Source organism: Cydia amplana, chromosome 27 (assembly GCF_948474715.1).
Source record: "Cydia amplana chromosome 27, ilCydAmpl1.1, whole genome shotgun sequence".
In the NCBI taxonomy this organism is placed as follows: Eukaryota; Metazoa; Arthropoda; class Insecta; order Lepidoptera; family Tortricidae; genus Cydia; species Cydia amplana.
Genome location: NC_086095.1, coordinates 6,838,947 through 6,858,001, shown reverse-complemented (window position 1 = coordinate 6,858,001; position 19,055 = coordinate 6,838,947). Strand labels below are relative to the sequence as shown.

General features: G+C 34.7%; 1 protein-coding gene across 1 annotated transcript in view; it reads right to left on the bottom strand.

The window, feature by feature from the left end:
• The window catches only part of LOC134660472 (fatty acyl-CoA reductase wat-like), a 44,714-nt gene extending 25,926 nt beyond the window's left edge, over nt 1-18,788 (bottom strand). Inside the window, exons 1-2 of the mRNA XM_063516231.1 lie at nt 18,692-18,788; nt 88-271 (exon numbers count right to left, since the gene is read on the bottom strand). Coding sequence (XP_063372301.1) covers nt 88-269 — 182 coding nt within the window. The 5' untranslated portion in view covers nt 270-271; nt 18,692-18,788. The remainder of the gene's footprint in view (nt 1-87; nt 272-18,691) is intronic.
• Between the last annotated feature and the right edge of the window lie 267 nt (nt 18,789-19,055).

Below are 19,055 nucleotides of genomic sequence, written 5' to 3'. Positions count from 1 at the left end.
TCACAAGAATTGTTGATCCAGACAGGAACTTCTGTATTTAGGCCTCGCCACAGACTTAGGCCTCCTCGACTATGTCTATTGACTTACCTTAGTAACTTCTCCACCAGCAGTTTCCCCAGGAACCCTGTGCCTCCAGTGACAAGTATCGTGGATCCAGACAGGAACTTCTGTATTTGGGACTCGCCGCGGGCCTCGGCCTCGTCAATCATGTCCATGAACGTGATGTCGCCGCCCTGTTTGGGCTCGTGGAGCTCGGCGTCCGAAATCATGGCTGGAACAAACAAGATTATGAAATGAAAATCTTTCTTTCAGGAAACTTGTGGCCCCCAGGCGGCCTAGTTCAGATGCCAAGCGTTTACGCCGTAGCGAACGAAACGCAGCTATCACTGTCGCACTAATATCGAAGAGCGATTGAGAGACACAAAGCGTTTCGTTGTCGAAGCGATAGCGATTGTCAGCTTGGCTAGGCCGGCAGTTCGGAAAGAGAACTTAAGAAGGAATGTATTGGGCCCCACACATTCCACGACTCTTCTCTTTCTGCACAGGTATGCTTATATTATCGGTTGGATGGAGGTAGGATATTAGTTTTTATATCGTTCTTTTCAATTCTTAAGGTATATTCAATTGAATACAATTTGTATTGTCATGGAAAAAACAATCGCCAGTCGTTATAAAGTAGTTAACAGCACTAAATACATTAACCTGAGGTCAACTTAACGTACAATTTAACAGTATTCATTGAGATGCTCTTTCTACATGCAATTGTCTACCTTACTGGTATAATTATAAAGTTGATATTACAAGCTTGAACTGAACTGAACTGAACATGATTGGTTGGCGTGTTTTAATGATGATGATGGTTTTATGTTGTGTTAATGCAGTTCATCAAAATATTAGGTAGGTACCTACCTGCGTGTTACTATTATCTTTTTAGTAATATTAAATAAAATAATATTTTATTAATTAATTCGTCATACCTAACTGTCATAAGATGTCAACACTTAATTTTCATGTATTCTAATTATTAACTTAATAATGTGTTTTTACTTTAATTTTTTTATTGAATATTTTGTATTTTTGTTTGACATGTAAATGAGAGTGTATATTTATTAATAACTCATCTGAAATCTGAAAGAAAAAGTGACCAATTAACTCGCATTTATAGACGGGTCTACCGCGAATTTATTTAATTACCTTTATTTACTGACGTTTCGACACTAGTTTCACTGGTCGTGGTCGCGGCTAACTGCATGATGTCCCAGCAAAATGTCAAAACAGAGATTTGTGCAACTACCCGACAAAAAGTTTACATGTGTTCAAAACGCGAAGTTTAAAATATTATAATACTAGCGCTAGCGACCCGCCCCGGCTTCGCACGGGTTAACAAATTATACATAAACCTTCCTCTTGAATCACTCTATCTATTAAAAAAACCGCATCAAAATCCGTCGCGTAGTTGTAAAGATCTAGGCATACATAGGGACAGACAGCGGGAAGCGACTTTGTTTTATACTATGTACTAGTGAAGTGGCCAAGTCCACCGGTGGCGGAAGAAGGAATCGAACCGGCGTCTTCTGCTCACCCGGCTAACGTCCTGACCACTAGACTATAGACCCGGCCACGGCGGTAGTCGGTACCCTTCCTAAATTGTCTGGTGTATGATATCTTCGAAATGCTAGGCCTTTGATTTATTTACTTAGAAATAAATATTTAATAAAATAATTTCACTAGACTTATATCGAGCTCCCGATGTTACCTCAGTTACCCGTGAACAAGATGCATGTAACTGCGTCGAAATATCGGCAGCTCGAAAACAATACAAAAGGTAATCACTAATCACGGTTCATATCCCGGTCGATATAAGTCTAGAAACTAACCGTGAATCATTCAAAACTGTTAAAAATAATTTGCTTTGTTTTCTAGAATTCATGGGTCGTTGATACCTGACTCATAAGGATGTTTGAGGCAAGAATCTCGTTTAGTCTAAATGACATTAATTAAGCAACATCAATTATATACAGGGTGGGTCAAAGGGTAACGCGCAAATCTATTTATTAAAACAGGTTTTTGATGGTTAAGTAGGTAACTATGTAGTTACTAAACCGGTAGGTGTCTTATCAAATGTAAAGGTAATAAATTAATAACAATCTCCTAGACCGGTTAATATTTACCAGATTAAGACTGGTAAACTCGATCAAAACTTGCGGTCGTTAAAATATATTTATTTAGTTATTTATTTATTATTTATTTTAATATTGATTGTACAATTAAAAAGTGCAAAATAAAATAAAATACAAGTGCTTCGATATACACGCATCAGCTCCAAGAGCTGCTAGTGTATCAAATAAAATAAATAAATAATAATTAAATACAGAACTTAATGCCTAAAATACATATATATCATTTCATGGCATTCATTTTTATAATAGGGTTTTACAATCACTTCATTATGTCAAACATAATTAAATTGACTAAGCTTGGACTTTAACTCCAAGGAGGATTAACTTCTTAATTTATTTATTACGAGATGCAAAACCTTAAATATTTACTCTCTTGTAACTCTTGTTTAACGAATGATAGTTAAAATAAAAATAAGTAATCAAACTTATTACACCGATTTAGGATATAATAACACAGGTTAGGCAGATAAAGAGAAGCGTGATAATATTATGTCATCATCGATCGGAACACTTTTTAAAGACGTCACGAATACTTTGACTGAATCAAATATTAGCTAATCTAAATAAATAAATTGTCGACCAATGAAATGTTTACTGAACACTTATTGCATACTACCGTCCATATTTTCACTGACAGTTTGTGAATCTTATCCCAAAGGGAATAAGGTCTAAAGTCAGTTGATAATTCTATTAGTTCGTAGACTTTTTAAGTAAAGAATGGCCTTAAATTTTAGATAAGTGTTTGTTTACGAAAACGTGATGTTTTGCGTAGCATCGTCCTGTGTACTTAACTCAACTTTATTGCAAATATATACAGTGTGTAAATCCAATACGGTCCCGTACCGTTCTTGGACACTTCCTACAAAACCGAAGTTTGACAGCGATTCAGGGTCGGATCATGATATCCCTTTCTAACTTATGGCACTATCCCTATCGGCTATTTAGGGTTGTCAAAATTCAAGTCATTATCCTATCTGTGGTCGTGCACACAAAGGGACGTCAAGTTGTGTCAACACTAATAATTGCTCGGAGCAATGCTGAGCCGAACGGAGCCGAGTTTGCCCGAAGTCAGGAGTGTCATCCCACTGCCCGTATTGGATTGACACACTGTACTTATAAGATCTATTGATGGTGATTTATGATATGACTGATATGAGTGTTGAACTGTTGATCGTAATAACTAGTCACGTGTTGGCGTTGGCAGCGCGAGGGTTGTCGTTAAACTTGCTAATAGGTAAATAAGGATGTTATTACGCACTCATGCTCGCGAAATTATCGGATAATCGTAAAATCGTTACAAATACAAATATAAATGTTTATTTCTTAGAATAAATGTTTATTTTTTTAGGGTTCCGTACCCAAAGGGTAAAAACGGGACCCTATTACTAAGACTCCGCTGTCCGTCTGTCTGTCTGTCACCAGAGGGCCTACCGCGAACCACGTTCGACGTGTTGCCTCCCTGTCACACTTACGTACGAATTTACAAGTGCGACAGAGAGGCAACACGTCGAACGTGGTTCGCGGTAGGCCCTCAGGCTGTCTCATGAACCGTGACAGCTAGACAATTATAATTTTCACACATGATGTATTTATGTTGCTGCAATAGGTAACCAACAATTACTAAAAATATAATAAAATAAATATTAAATTGGGGCCCATTCAACAAACGTAATTTTTTTTTCAACAAACGCATTTTGCACGATATTACGGAATGGTACGGAACCCTACGTGCGCGAATCCAAATAGCATTTTTTTTTGGTATTTCGCTATTAACTCACATTTATAGACGGGTCTATCGCGAAATTTATTTTATTACCTTTATTTAACTCGAGTTTTGGTAAGAAAACCTCCCACTCTTTCTATACTTATATTTCTCTATGATGATTTAAATCGTATTTATTGGCTTCCTTAAATGTATGTAACTATCTTAATTTGGCGTTAGTCAATTATCTATTTTACATAACCATAAATTACCTACTTAACATACGTGTTACATAAATATGACATGTGTGTCACCAAACCTACTCGATGTTAAATCTAATAGCTTTTTAGGTTTCCGTACACAAAACGGCAATAAGGAACCCTTATATGTCCGTCTGTTTATGTATGTCACTGTCATTTTACTCTAAAACTATTTATTTGATTGATATTTGGAAAAAGCTGTATTTCATGAGCCGCTACTTCGTTTCCCTTTCATTTGTTTTTGACAGAATGGTGTCAAACTAATATATCCCATAGCCGCCAGTAAGCACCACTATCGTGCACATAGCTAAAGCAGAGTTGCGAAGTGCCACGATGACGATATTAGTATCGATAATAACAAACTTTCACATATCTAAATCTTTATCATTATAGTTAAGGTTGAAATTCGCGTGGCACATACAATATTATTATGTCCAATACCGGTTATGGACACATCGCGAAGGCTATGTCGTTAAATCAGCAACTAAATAATGTATTTAAATTGGACATTTGCTTAAGGCGTCAAAAGTCACTGGACTCTGAATAAACGAGTATACTAATTAGGTCGTCCTTGTGAATCTTAAACTCACTCGTGAGTTATAGCTTTTTTTTCACAATCCATAACTCCGGCGGGAACAATATAGGCCTTTGTCCTTCAGTACATCTGCATGAAATAAGATTTTCGAGCAAGTGGAATGAAAGCGTAGTTTAGTGAATCAGACAGAACGCTTGTTTGACACCCTTGTATAAAAATACGGACATGGCGATATTTATCACTTTAATGTAAGGTAGTAATTAAATGTAAAAGCTAGGCGTGAATGGTTACACAGAATAGTTAATGTTAATATTAATACAATACCTAACTTTTGTTCTGTAGGGACGTGCTTCATTAAATAGTAGTTTGTTACAAGGGATCAATAAAATATATTTCCGTCAAGGGCGTACATTGAATCCTGAGCGTAATGAGGGATTCAAGTGTTAACGCCTAAGACGAAATAATTTTGATACCGTGTGACACATACTGCTTTTCACATCAACTATGAGGAAAATAAAAAAATCTTAGTGTTGACACAATCTGATGCTTAAACAGATTATTTAAGCTAAAAAAATTAAGATCAAAAAAATTAAAAAATAGTGTGCTAGAACAGAAAAGTGTTACTTTGCTCCCTCCTAGCAGGGAGGAAAAGTGCCACTTTGATCCCTCCTAGCAGGGAAGAAAATAGTTATTTGTACAACAAAAGATCAAAGTTTGATATTTCTTCGAGTGCTTATTTTGAGTCCCGTGCAAGCGAAAGATTCTATTATCCTAGCAAAGTACCCTTGTTCGAGCTGCTGAGGTGAAAAACTCTTTTCTGAATAGGAGGTGTGAAAAATATTTTTCACATCACCTATTCGAAAAAGGGTTTTTTGAGGGATAAGAGTGGCACTTTTCTTCCCTGCTAGGACCCTGTTGCTGCTTCCACCCTGTATATCAGAAATAAATGGGTTGATCAACCTTTTTTAGGGTTCCGTAACTCAAAAGGAAAAAAGGAACCCTTATAGGATCACTCGTGCATCTGTCTGTCTGTCTATTCGCCCCATCCCCCTTTATCTCCGAAACTACTGGGTCTAAAATTATGAAAATAATACACAAAATAGTTATTTTACCTTTAGATGACAGGAAAACCTATTAGAAATGTGCAGTCAGGCGAGAGTCGGACTTAATGTACGAAACCCTTGGAACGCGAGTCCGTCTCGCACTTGGCCGGTTTAATAGAAAAACATATTTTTTGTAATTTATAGCGTTTTCGTCATTTTGTTACGTAACGGTGTGTCAGCATTATTTAAACCAGTGTGGGCGGTGTCTTAAACCTGTTGACTACTTTAAAAAAACTGTGGATAAGTGCGAGTCGGACTCGTCCACCGAGGGTTCCGTACAAATTTAAGTTACTTTTTATTTTATTTTAATTTTTGACAAAAATATAGTTTGGGGTAAAGTTTCCCTTTAAAAACCGGATAAGTCCGAGTCGGACTCACCTACCGAGGGTTCCGTACAAATTTAAGTTATTTTTTATTTTATTTTTATGTTTTACCGAAATATGGTTTGGAGATTTTTCCCTGTACTTTTTTCGTATTGTTTATTTTTTATTCTAGTTCGTTCCATCTGCCAGACATATCTGACAGACAATAGTCTTTATCCATGAATCTAATATTTTAACTGGATCAGGCATGACGGGGGGAAATGACCGAACGGGATAGTCTTAAATGTATCTTTCAGTAGGAGTAGCAGCAAAAACGCTATTATTATTACGCTGCACAAACTTCTTCAATGATAATTTTAACTTGTAGTACGTGCTTTATCATGTAGCCTGTTCCATGAATGTTACAGAGAGGCAAAGCCAAAATTAAAAATATGTATCTGATTTATGAACATAACTCCTACGTTGAACGATTCCCGCGCTGTCAACTGTCAATGTCATTGTGTTTATTCATGTTAGCCTAGACCATTAGGGCTTAATAAAATATAACTTTTTTAACAGGAAATAATAGTAAATATATAATAAATATGTGAAAAAATAAAATATTAGTGTACGACAGTCCGACCAATTACAAAATTGGAAGAAAATACAAGAAGACTGAAGAAGAAAATGCTACTTTCGCGACCAAGGTCAAAGGCGGCGTCGTTTCGTGGATAGCATGACTATCCACCCGGACATGTTGCATATCAAAATAAGAATCTAGCAGGGCATGGACGTAGGTACCTACTTTTTATTTTAGGTCTGCATCATCATCTCCATCTCCGCCAGCGGCGTAGAGAAAAAAGCGATTTTCGCGTGGCGTATAAAAAGCAATCTGTGCCCTCCTCGCTCGCCAGCGACCGAATGTTTAATACGTATCTAAAATTCCGAAAGGGAAATAAACGCAAAGTAGGAAATACAGTGGACCCAGTATCAAGTGCTTATTTGTTCATGATTTTCGACGTTTGTGCTACTTGTGCATTCTGGATTTTTTGGAACACTATTCTAGCTAGGTGTATATCTGTCCGCTAACTGCACATGGTGACTGAGCTGTGCACTGCATTCTGGAGCACTATTCTAGGTGCGTCTGTCTGCTAACTGCACACGGTGGTTGTGCTGTGCACTGTGCATTCTGGAGCACTATTCTAGGTGCATCTGTCTGCTAACCGCACACGGTGGTTGCGCTGTGCACTGTGCATTCTGGAGCACTATTCTAGGTGCCTCTGTCTGCTAACTGCACACGGTGGTTGTGCTGTGCACTGTGCATTCTGGGCCACTATTATAGGTGTGTCTGTCTGCTAACTGCACATGGTGACTGAGCTATGCACTGCAATCTGGAGCACTATTCTAGGTGCATCTGTTTGTAAAATGGCTATACTAAGCTTTTTGGAGTACTAACCTAGGTATCTCTGATGATATTTGAACTTGGCAATCTTTCACATACTAATACTAGGTGTGTTCAATGCCAGTATATTTGGGACATTGTGGTGTTGTCACTTATTCCTTACTAACAGCACTGAGATATGGCTCATATCCTACCTGCCAATGGCAGTGGACTTAAGGCCACAAGTCTTGCTAGAACTGGGTTTTGTGGCCCCATGAGTTAATCAATGTGGTATGCCAAATTAGGCCGTCTCTTGATATGTACTCATCTTCAAGTAGGTGAATTAAAATATTTATTCTTATTTCAGCAAGCAAGGAATTAAGCGAGTAAATCTTGACATCGTGAGACGGAGGCACCAGAAATCTGGATATGGAAAAATCCTAATAAGACAACCTCGTTGTTTGTTTTTTCAGATGTATAATTAAGAACATTACAAAACCAGTATGACCCAAACAAGATTATGCAAAAATAATCTGCGCTGTAAAATTTTATTGGCAGCGACTTGAACTGCGGCTGGTGAGATGCTTGTCAGTAATGAATAAGGCTAAGTATTTGTTTGCTAACTGTGATGATTTAGCTCTCAATCAATTTTGTGCTGCAACCGGCTGTCGCTTTTAAGTGACTGACTTTCATTTGTGTGACTGTCATCACTGAGAATCTTCGCTAAGGCAGCGGTCCTTTAAATACTATTAAAGCACAATAAATGGCATTAGAGATTTCTTTAAAACATGCTGTCGACAAGTGATATTATAAGAAAATCTAACAGAAAAACTAATAGCTTACGGCCCGGTACTTCAACTTCAAGGGCTCGATTATCAATCATATTTTCCAATGTATGTTTAAAGTGTTCATTTAACATTACAACATACAAAAAACCCTGGTCAAAAGCAGCGATAAGGAAGCGGAGCAACACTTTCCTCTCTGCAGTCACAATGTGGTCGCACTCAAGTGACATTACAACAGCCTGTGTTCATTTAGAACATATTCTCAAAAGCTGTGGTTTATTTAAATACACTTCTTTAATTGCAGTGACATCATATTTACAAGGATTCTGTCATACAAAATTAAATTTTTGTCTGTGCTAATACCTAGAGGTATTCCGAAATATGATCAATTCTGTAAAATTGATAGTCAAATACTAGAAAACTATGTGACTGTGATATATACTGTGTGTATATGCCTATGATGTCCTTATAAAATAATGTACACTTTATACAGTTTAATATTGACTTCAATATTTTCTCTACCAAATCCTAAGAGAAATAAATACAGATACCTATAGAAGAAGTAAATTTATTGCAACTAAGCAGTTTAAGTCAACAGGGAATTGGAACTGTTATGAAACTAATGAAGTAATGACATAAGTCCTTTTATTAGACTATTAGACTAGGTGTCGATATGTGTCAGACCTTTCATGAAGTGTCTAAGATCTAGAGGTCACATAATGAGCAATTGTTTAGATTATATATCTATTGTTGAAGCTTATTATTATAAATGTTATTTATACCATGTAGGTGCATACATATACAAGATACACTTAATTAGTCTTGATACCATTACCTATATGGAGCTATAATCAAATGAAATTAGCTCCTTAGTACTTACCTCAGAAAGCTGGGTAATACTATAATTATTTCTTTAGCCGATAAGGATAAATACAAACTTAAACAACAGATAAAGTCCTTTATATATTGGTCACATTGTAATTAGTTTTAATGAACTTTGCTCATATAAATGGGTTGTTGTACCTATAACTACAAGTTATAGGTACCTATAACTACAAGTTATAGATATTTAAGTTTGGCTAATGAATATGGTTATGTGTGTATTTAAAGAGCTGAATAGATAAAAGTACCTATACTGAATTTCGTATATTTTAAAGAAATACAATGCCAATATATCACCTAGTGTGACATAATTTGGTGGCTAATTAAAATAAAGGGTTATAAATATATATTTTTTCCAGATATTTAATTACTTACGGTAATACTTACACCCGTGTGGAAATTATTAAATAAGCCTAATAGAATGAATTAGGTACATTAATTTTGTTCAGGTTATGGTGGTCTTGTTTATGTTTAAAGACCCTCTTTTCCGGTTTACCACACTGAGATACATCTGAGAGAAGACAACACAGCTATCGCAATTATTTATAAACCGGTGAAATGAAATACAGTATTTTTGATGTCTAGGAACATTAGCAGTGGTGTGAAAAGAGAAATTACAATATTCTACTTAAATGCTATATGTGCTTTAAGTGTCATAAGCTGATTGAGAGAAAATAATGTAAGATTTCAGATTTAACGCAAATTAAATTTGAAATTCTTACAACATTTTGGAAATCCATATACCTCACGAGTTATTGGTTATTATATAAATATCCTGGTGAAGTAACCCAGATGTTTTTTCTACATAAGTAGATGCTTTTGCAAAAAATATTTTATCTATGTTTTCCTTCCAACTGAAACGAAATCTAAGGTATTAAAATTTAGGAAAAGTAGAAGGCATCAAGGCACGGTCATTGTAACTACTCAGTTTACAAAATATTTACACGCATATGTACATATAATTGTATAAGATTTGCGCCCCAACTCTCATTTATAAAAACATATTTTATTAACTGGTTTCAAGTTTCAACAGCGGTTACCCCATTATCCATTATCCTGGTTACCCCAGTGTTATCCAGGAAGTGCCATCAGCCATCACTGAAGGAGAAGAGGAAGAGGAGAAAGGAGTACAGTACGGTGTAATCCCTTGCGCCCAACACCGTCAAGCACACACACACACACACAGTACACACTTGAAATACTGGTGTATGTTATGTAAAAATAATTACATTAATTATTTTATGGCATCTGTTTCAGAAGTGCTTGCCGTTTTTAATAGCATTATGTAATGAGGGTATAGATGTGTAAATAATTGTAAATCTGCTCTTGTGCTTTTATTGGGGAATAGGCTCTCCTCAAATGATAGAATTGAACACTTTATGAAGAACGTTTTTTCGATTACACCAAACTCAACCTTAAAGTGTGACCTAGTACCCTTAATCGGTCTTAAATTGTTTATTAACAATGTCACCAACTAATGAAAATCATTCATTACAGGATTAAGAAAAAGTAAAAAATTACTTTATCACTTTTATTAGCTGTTGTGATTGTACCTATACAACGTGCAAACCCTGTCCTTGAAAAAATATCAAACTTTACTGTTATTCTGATTGATAAATTTCAGCAACCCTTGCTATCCATAGCATTAATTTTTTCAGGGAAAACACTAATTTCAAATTGAATGAGGTGTAAAACATTGATTACCTGTATATATAAATAACGAACAATAATATTCGTGATGGTAGTTAACTTGTTAGTGATTATTTATTGCCCTCAGAATCATGAAAAAATCACTTCCCAAACGATTTGTAGAGGGATTACATAAGTCAACTCTTAAAGATTTGTATTGATATATTTTTATTTTCATCACCTATTTAACCTGTTATGTGTTGTGTCAACCGTAAATCGTTTAGGAGTTGGTGGAAGAAAAACATCAAGGTGGAGTGATTCTTGTAATGATTTTTCTCAATTTCATAATCATGGTTCCATCCAATAATTTTGGTAAATCCTTACTATGATAAATGAGAAAATAAGTGTTACTTAAAGGTGTAACCAACAATAACACACTGCCAAGAGTTGCTTATAGTTGTTGTATTCGCCAACAGATGCATCTCATGCTATCCTTTGATTTCTTTCCTATAATAATTAAGTTGTATGTGGTATTTGGTGGTATAAATGAAAATACTTACCTATTAATAAATAAGGATCAAATTATTTTTGTTTCAACTATCTATACTATACGATAGACAGTTTGATGAAATGATATCACTAGATCTCTAAATAATGTTGTAAACTAAATATATATATTTTGAAAATAGTTAATGATAACTAAAAAGGTACCTAATTTAAAATGAAATAATAAATCATTGTTAATCAATGATTTCATTGTTGTAATACAAAGCCAAAACAAACTTTGAATACTTATCTCTAAACATCTACAAGTTAAAATTATCATTGAAGAAGTTTGTGCAGCGTAATAATAATTGGAAATTAAACGAACTTACCTGTAAGTGAAGTTCATTTCAATTATATTAGCTGCACAAACTTCGAAATGATAACCCATCCCACCCAGTACCCACGTTGTCCTGAGACAACCAGGGATTCGTGTACCTATAATCCCTGTCAAAGTTATGGCAATATTGGCTTTGCTGAATTGGGGGCCAAGTTGTTCCATCTATTGGCATATTCACTGCCAGCGTGAGCTAAAAGCATAGCGGATACCATATGTTTTTTCCGCTTTGTAGCGATAAGTACCTAAGAATAGAGAATCCTAGCGGGCTACTGGCAGTGAAAGTGTTATGTCTTGGCTTGTTACTCTAAACTAAATGACATTGACAGTTGACAGCGCGGGAATCGTTCAACGTAGGAGTTATGTTCATAAATCAGATACATATTTTTAATTTTGGCTTTGCCTCTCTGTAACATTCATGGAACAGGCTACATGATAAAGCACGTACTACAAGTTAAAATTATCATTTCGAAGTTTGTGCAGCTAATATAATTGAAATGAACTTCACTTACAGGTAAGTTCGTTTAATTTCCAATTATGGTTTATCCTTGTCACAGTCTCATATTTTTTTAATCCCCCACCCTAATTTAGTATAGATTATGGTGGGCAACAAATAAATTCGACCAATCATAGTGTCGCATTGCGTATTTTTTGCCCCTCACGGACGCACGCGTATACCACCTCTATTAGGATCCTACCATCTATATCTTTATCATAATAGTCACTGGTTTATAATAATAATAATAATAGTCATAGTAATATGCCTGTCCCTTTGTGAGGTCTGTAGGTAATTCCTACAAAGTTTTATTTAAATTACAAATATCACGTGTTTGCTATTAGCATACCTACATTTCTGGTTTAGGCAATGAGCATCTAAGCTTCTGATTTCCTATTTGCATAATTGTTTTGCGAAGTGCATAGTGAGGAAACTACTGTGCTACATGTAGAGGGCGCCACTGAGCTTCATAAGATAAGGCAATACATGATGCAAATCCTTCCTTCGCATTATTTTGTCATTGTCATTATATCTTCGTCCACACTTTTCCCTTATCACACTGCTCCTAATTAATATAGTTGGTCAAACCAATTTGTCAGTCAGAAAGAACCAGGAAAACTATAGGTACTCATCATTTTCTTTTGGGTTCTAGTACTAGTGTAAGACAAAGATAGTATAATATTCAAAACTTTCGCGTTTTGAACACATATTAACTCACATTTATTTACACATTACACACAGGTTTCACTGGTCGTAGTCGCGACTAAAGGTAATAAAATAAATTTCGCGATAGACCCGTCTATACTTATATGTATAGGTATGTGAATTAATAAAGATAGTATGATTCTCTCTATGTTTGAAATGAGACAGTCCTTTGACAAACTTTGACACACTTCACACACATAGGTCAAAATGAACTTTAGTAATGACTTCAAATTCTTATTTAAATAAATAAATAAATAAATAAATATTAGGGGACATCTTACACAGATCAACCTAGCCCCAAACTAAGCAAAGCTTGTACTATGGGTGCTAGGCGACGATATACATACTTATATAGACAAATACATACTTATATACATAGAAAACATCCATGACTCAGGAACAAATATCTGTGCTCATCGCACAAATAAATGCCCTTACCGGGATTCGAACCCAGGACCGCCGGCTTCACAGGCAGGGTCACTACCCACTAGGCCAGACCAGTCGTCGTCATTTAAATAATGACTCACGGTAATTATTTTATTATTCAATTTAACGTTCTCTAGATAATTCTTTGTGTAAATATTTTGCGCTACAAATTGATATTAATTAGGAATTTGTACAATTAATGGATAAATAATTAGTGTATAATTACTTATTAAGAGCTTTAATTAACTATAGAATTTTTAAATCATGTGTCATACTACATTATAATACTGTTTAGATTATTTAGAATCAAAAGTACCTTAAGTGCAAGCATAGAGAAAAAAATACATAGAATACTCACTCCATACATCAGTTTTGGTACCAAAAAGACTATTATTTTCATAGTCGACATCTAACATCGAGTTATCAGCACTGCTACTTGACAATAGATGTAGCACCGACCCTAAAGTCTAATGCTCAACAATTTTCAACTAATAATATAACCGGATTAGCCGGAATTAAAGCCGAAACTCTATTTTCTACTCCTTCTGCTTTAATATTAGTTTAAATGGTTGTTCAATACAATTATCGTGAGCACTCTATTCTTACTATATTTCTCTATGCATACTCATACTCATACTCGTTTATTCATAAAGCCAATTTACATGTCAAATAAAATTAGAATGATACAGTTACACTTAAACTTAAAATTATATATACGAGGGGTGTTCAAAATATTCTCGGTATGAGAATGAAAACAAACAAGTACGAAAAGTTTGATATTTTTATTTTTCAATATACTCCCCCCCTATGTTCATACACTTAAAAGATCGATCAATTATTTTTTTTAATCCTGCATAAAAATATTTTTTATCTTTGGTGTAAAAATGCTCCTCCACTGCCGCCTTCAATGCTTCATCATCGGAAAATGTATTTCCACGCAGATCCTTTTTAAGATTGGGAAACAAAAAGAAGTCGCTGGGGGCTAAGTCCGGACTATACGGTGGGTGAGTAACAGTTTCAAACCCACATTCAACAATAGCTGCCTTGGCAATATGAGCAGTATGGACGGGGGCGTTGTCATGCAGAAGCATAACACCTTTGGTTAACTTTCCTCGCCTCTTTTCTTTGATTGCATCCTTTAATTGACGTAGAATGTTAGCGTAGTACTGTCCTGTGATATTTACACCTTTTTCTTTATAATCGATCAGTAATACTCCTTCACAATCCCAAAATATCGTGGCCATGACCTTGCCAGCTGAAGGGATGACCTTGAACTTCTTGGGATGAGCTGAACCCTTAATGTGCCACTGCATGGACTCTTGTTTACTCTCTGGGTCATAATGATGAACCCAGGTTTCATCTCCAGTAACTATTCTTTGCAGCACCTCATCAGGATTTTCACCGCACAGGTCAATAAAATCGGAACAATAAGCTACACGCATGTCTTTTTGAAGCCGAGTCAGCATTCGCGGAACCCATCTTGCACTTACTTTTGACATATTAAGATGGTCATGGATAATATCATGTACGGTACCAATAGAGAGATTGGTTACTTGTGCTATAGATTTTACCTTCACTCGACCATCTTCCAATATAAGTTTTTCCACTTTATCAATATTTTCTTGTGAAGTAGCTACTACAGGCCGGCCAGGTCTAGGGTCGTCTTCAACACTCTTCCTTCCACGTTTAAACTCGCTTGACCACTTTTGAATGGTAGATAAAGAAGGAGCAGACTCACGGTAAACACAATCCATTTCCTCTTTTATGGTTTTTTGATTTTTACCCTGTTTTGTCAAGAATTTTATCACGCATCGATGTTCTAATTTAGTTAACATTGTCAATTCCCACATGATGTTCATGTTTGTTCAGCAATTGCAGAAAAACAAAAGAACATCTCGGTTCGAATTATACTTTTTTTTAATGTCAATGAATAAACCTTAGCGGCCAGTAACGAAAGAAATTTTAGAAGAGGTTGTAAGATATCAATACCGAGAATATTTTGAACGCCCCTCGTACAATCATAATCGAAAATTAAAATAAATATATTTACATGTCGACTTAAAATTGGAAAACGTTTAAAATTAAAATTGAGGTCAAGAAGAAAGACTTAAAATTTAAAATTAGGATACATTCTAAAATTACAATTAATATTAAAAACAAAGCTGATTTCCGTGTCTAAATAATATTGAGGTCAAAATTGAAAAATAGTAGAAAAGCAAAAGTCAAAATTTAAATTTAAAATAGTAGGTAAATATGATACATAAGTATAGGTATAGTGTACAATGTGTAGTTCGCGGGTCCAAAAATACATCCATTTACGTTTTGGTACATTCATTAGCATATTAAAGTACAGCGTTAATTTAAATTATTACGTCAGACTGAACTAGAAATGTCTCGGTTTTTAGCAATCATTAGAATTAATTACCTATTGTTGTACCTGCTTATATGAAACGAAAACGAATTTGAATATGGCGGAACTTGTTAATATTTTCTATTTATTCGTCAAAGTCAATATAGTTTATTCATGTAGGCTAGGTCTAGACCTAGCATACATGAATAAACTATATTTTATATGTCTAGGTATACCTAGGTATTACATATACAATATATTATCTTAAGCTATTTATCAGAGCAATTTATTGATGTTATTATGATTCCATAATAATATTGGATTATTATACAGATCAAATTTAACACTAAGAATTTCACAAAAAGAAGGTCAAACATAAAAATAATGTTTCTATAATTTTATACATTTTGCGTTTGCGTCAAAACCGGTAGTTCTGATATTTTGCAGACTTGGTCAATTTTATGATGTTGGCAATGAATAATCCAAGTTTGTGCCTTCGAGCGCCGAACGCAACTTTGTCAAAAATTGAAAAAACCGCGAGAATGTCTTTTTTTTTAAGATTTGGGCAATTCTAACCCTAAAGGACTAATTTTTAATAGGCAGTACCTTCCTAAGACGTTTTAATCTTTTTTTCTACTCCCGTACTTTTATTTGTCATTTAAAGGGTCGTGCACACACCTTGAAACCCCTATCTTATAGTTGTCAAGACAAGTCTTTAGTCTATTCCCCAAAAAAGTATTTGTGCATACACGCAGTATCTTTTTGGCAGTTTTACGATACTTCGTGTAATCACCACTTAAAAAATATTGTATGAAATACATTGTTGCCAACCTAATTTTAATTGTCATCTCTGACAGATGACTGAACCATAGACATGTTTTTTTTTTATTTCAGTCATTCTTTTCCCGCCCGTACCGGATTCTTTGCTACTTCTTGAACGAAAAATATTTGTTAAATTTACAATTTTATTTCAAAGTAAGTGCTTGGTCGTAGAAAAAGTAGGTATTGTATGCAACGTTGTTTAACTGAGTCAAAAAATACTCGTGGCGTCTTTTTTAACAATTTTCGGCTTCGCCTCAAATTGTTACTCACGCCACTCGCCTTTTTTGACCTCCCTTAAACAACGGTTGCATAAAATAATATAAACTTTGACTTTGGCCATAATTACGGAAATCGAACATATGGAATTATGGGAATCGGAATTATGGAAATCGTCACTCAATCCGCTACATATTTACCTATACAAAAAAAATGTATGACTACCTGCTGTGAAGTGATACTTTATAGAATAAGGGATCCCTAAATTATACGAAAATTATATATAGCTTGCCCTAGTTGCTAATAGCAGGAAGAAATATAGCATAGATTGGACCTGGGGATCCGACCCTTCCCCCTCCCTTTTTGGGGGGTAGGCACGGTACGATCTCGTGGCCAATAGCAATACCAGGGTCCATGTGAAACTTACTATTATATAGGGTAATTCGCCAGTAACTGGCCACCCTAAACTAAAAATGATTCTATTCACCTATAAACAGAATTCATTTTAGTATAAGGTGGCTAGTTATTGAAGGCTGCTTATACTAAAATTAATTCTGTTTATAGGTGAATAGAATCATTTTTAGTTTAGGGTGGCCAGTCATTGGCCGGTGGCCAGTTACTGGCGAATTACCCTACTATGTAACACCTAAATGTAAAAACCATGGAAGCAATAAATGAATTTATGAATTATTCGTTGCGGGTACTCTAGAAAATAGCTGAACTAATAGTGATAGTACTTTCACTGAACAGTACTGCTTGATATGCGCATTTATATTTCGATTTGGAGCAATTGAATCTTGTGGTTTTGTAACTGGTAATTTAGATAGATTACATACAGAGATTAGAGTCGGTCCAGGTTAAGTCTGCAATGTCTGCATGGTATTTGCAATGACAAAGTGTCTTCATCATCATCTTCCTCGCGTTGTCCCGGCATTTTGCCACGGCTCATGGGAGCCTGGGGTCTTGGCAACTAATCCCAGGAATTAGCGTATGCGCTATTTTTTTTGACAATGACAAAGTCTCGCAGTCTTAATTAATGTCGAATGTCTATGAATATATAACGTCTACAATGACAACGCCTCACTTTGCGCCCTCCGTTCCTCCCTCTGTCCCTATTGGTACAAAATTAGATTAGACGAATTCTACCTTCGTTTTTCTATTCGAAAATAAAGAAAATATAATATTATTTACATAAATGTTTTATCTGTAGCATAAGTAAGTTAGTGTAGTGTAGTAGGTTTAGTAAGTTTTATTATGTTGTTTTTTTTTTTTAGTTTTGTGTGTTAAATTATTTTTAATATAAATAAAACTTATTATTTATGTACTTGTTGTGTAAGCACGTCAAATTAACAAGAAACTTAGTTAGTATTTTATTCTGATAAAAGTAATAAAGTACTAAGAGAGACATTAAGGGTTTAATTACTTTAATTTTATTTTTTTAATATTTTGAGTAGATTTAAAAAAGTACTTAAGTATATTAAATACCTACATTATATTAAAAACATAAACTTTACGTATACCTTTATCACAACAGAAGAAGATAAATAGTAAATAAAATGCATTATTAATGTTATACTTAAAAGTGATAATAAAATTGAGTAAAGTTTTACTAATTGTATTTTAATAATATAAGAATATGTTTACTACAACATCTGTAACATAAAATGCCAAAGATCTTTCATAAATATCACATAACTTTATTAATATAATAATTATCTAAAATAAAATAAAAAATACATGATGTACTTCAAAATATTCCTAAGCTATTTTACATACTTAGGTATATTTCTTCCTTTATTGTTTCGGTGTTATATACTATTTTTATGAAATTTAAGAAAATACTAAGTAGGTAAATTAATTAATCTCCTATTTTATTGTAATAATTTAATCAATGTTAAATTAAAGTTACAAGTTCTGACACATTTTTTCAAAAATAATTGTTTAATTGGTTCAGTAAATAAATATATATGAGTTTTAAGACCTGAAATAAATGTTTTTTTTTTACGTAAATAAATTAAATTTAAATAAAGTACTCACTTGATAAACAAAATATCCTCAATTATAAACAGAGCACACACTTATCTCGCGAACGCAATGACCGCTCCGCGCCGCGACTGTCAAACTACTGACTGACGGACTCGAGAAGTCGAGATGCGCGTACGCTGGTGCCAGCTAGGGCTGCCACTCCCCTGGTAATGACCACTGGCCAGGTTACGGGCAACCATTTAAATATATAGGTCGTTGTTGTTTAGGGATTTCCAGAATCATCTCATTTGCGCACATACATGTTAATTAAATCATTAATAAGTATACCTATATTGCCTATAACGAATAATACTTACTACTTATTGCTAAGATTATTGGAATGATGACGTGTTTTGAATCGACATTTTATCAAAAC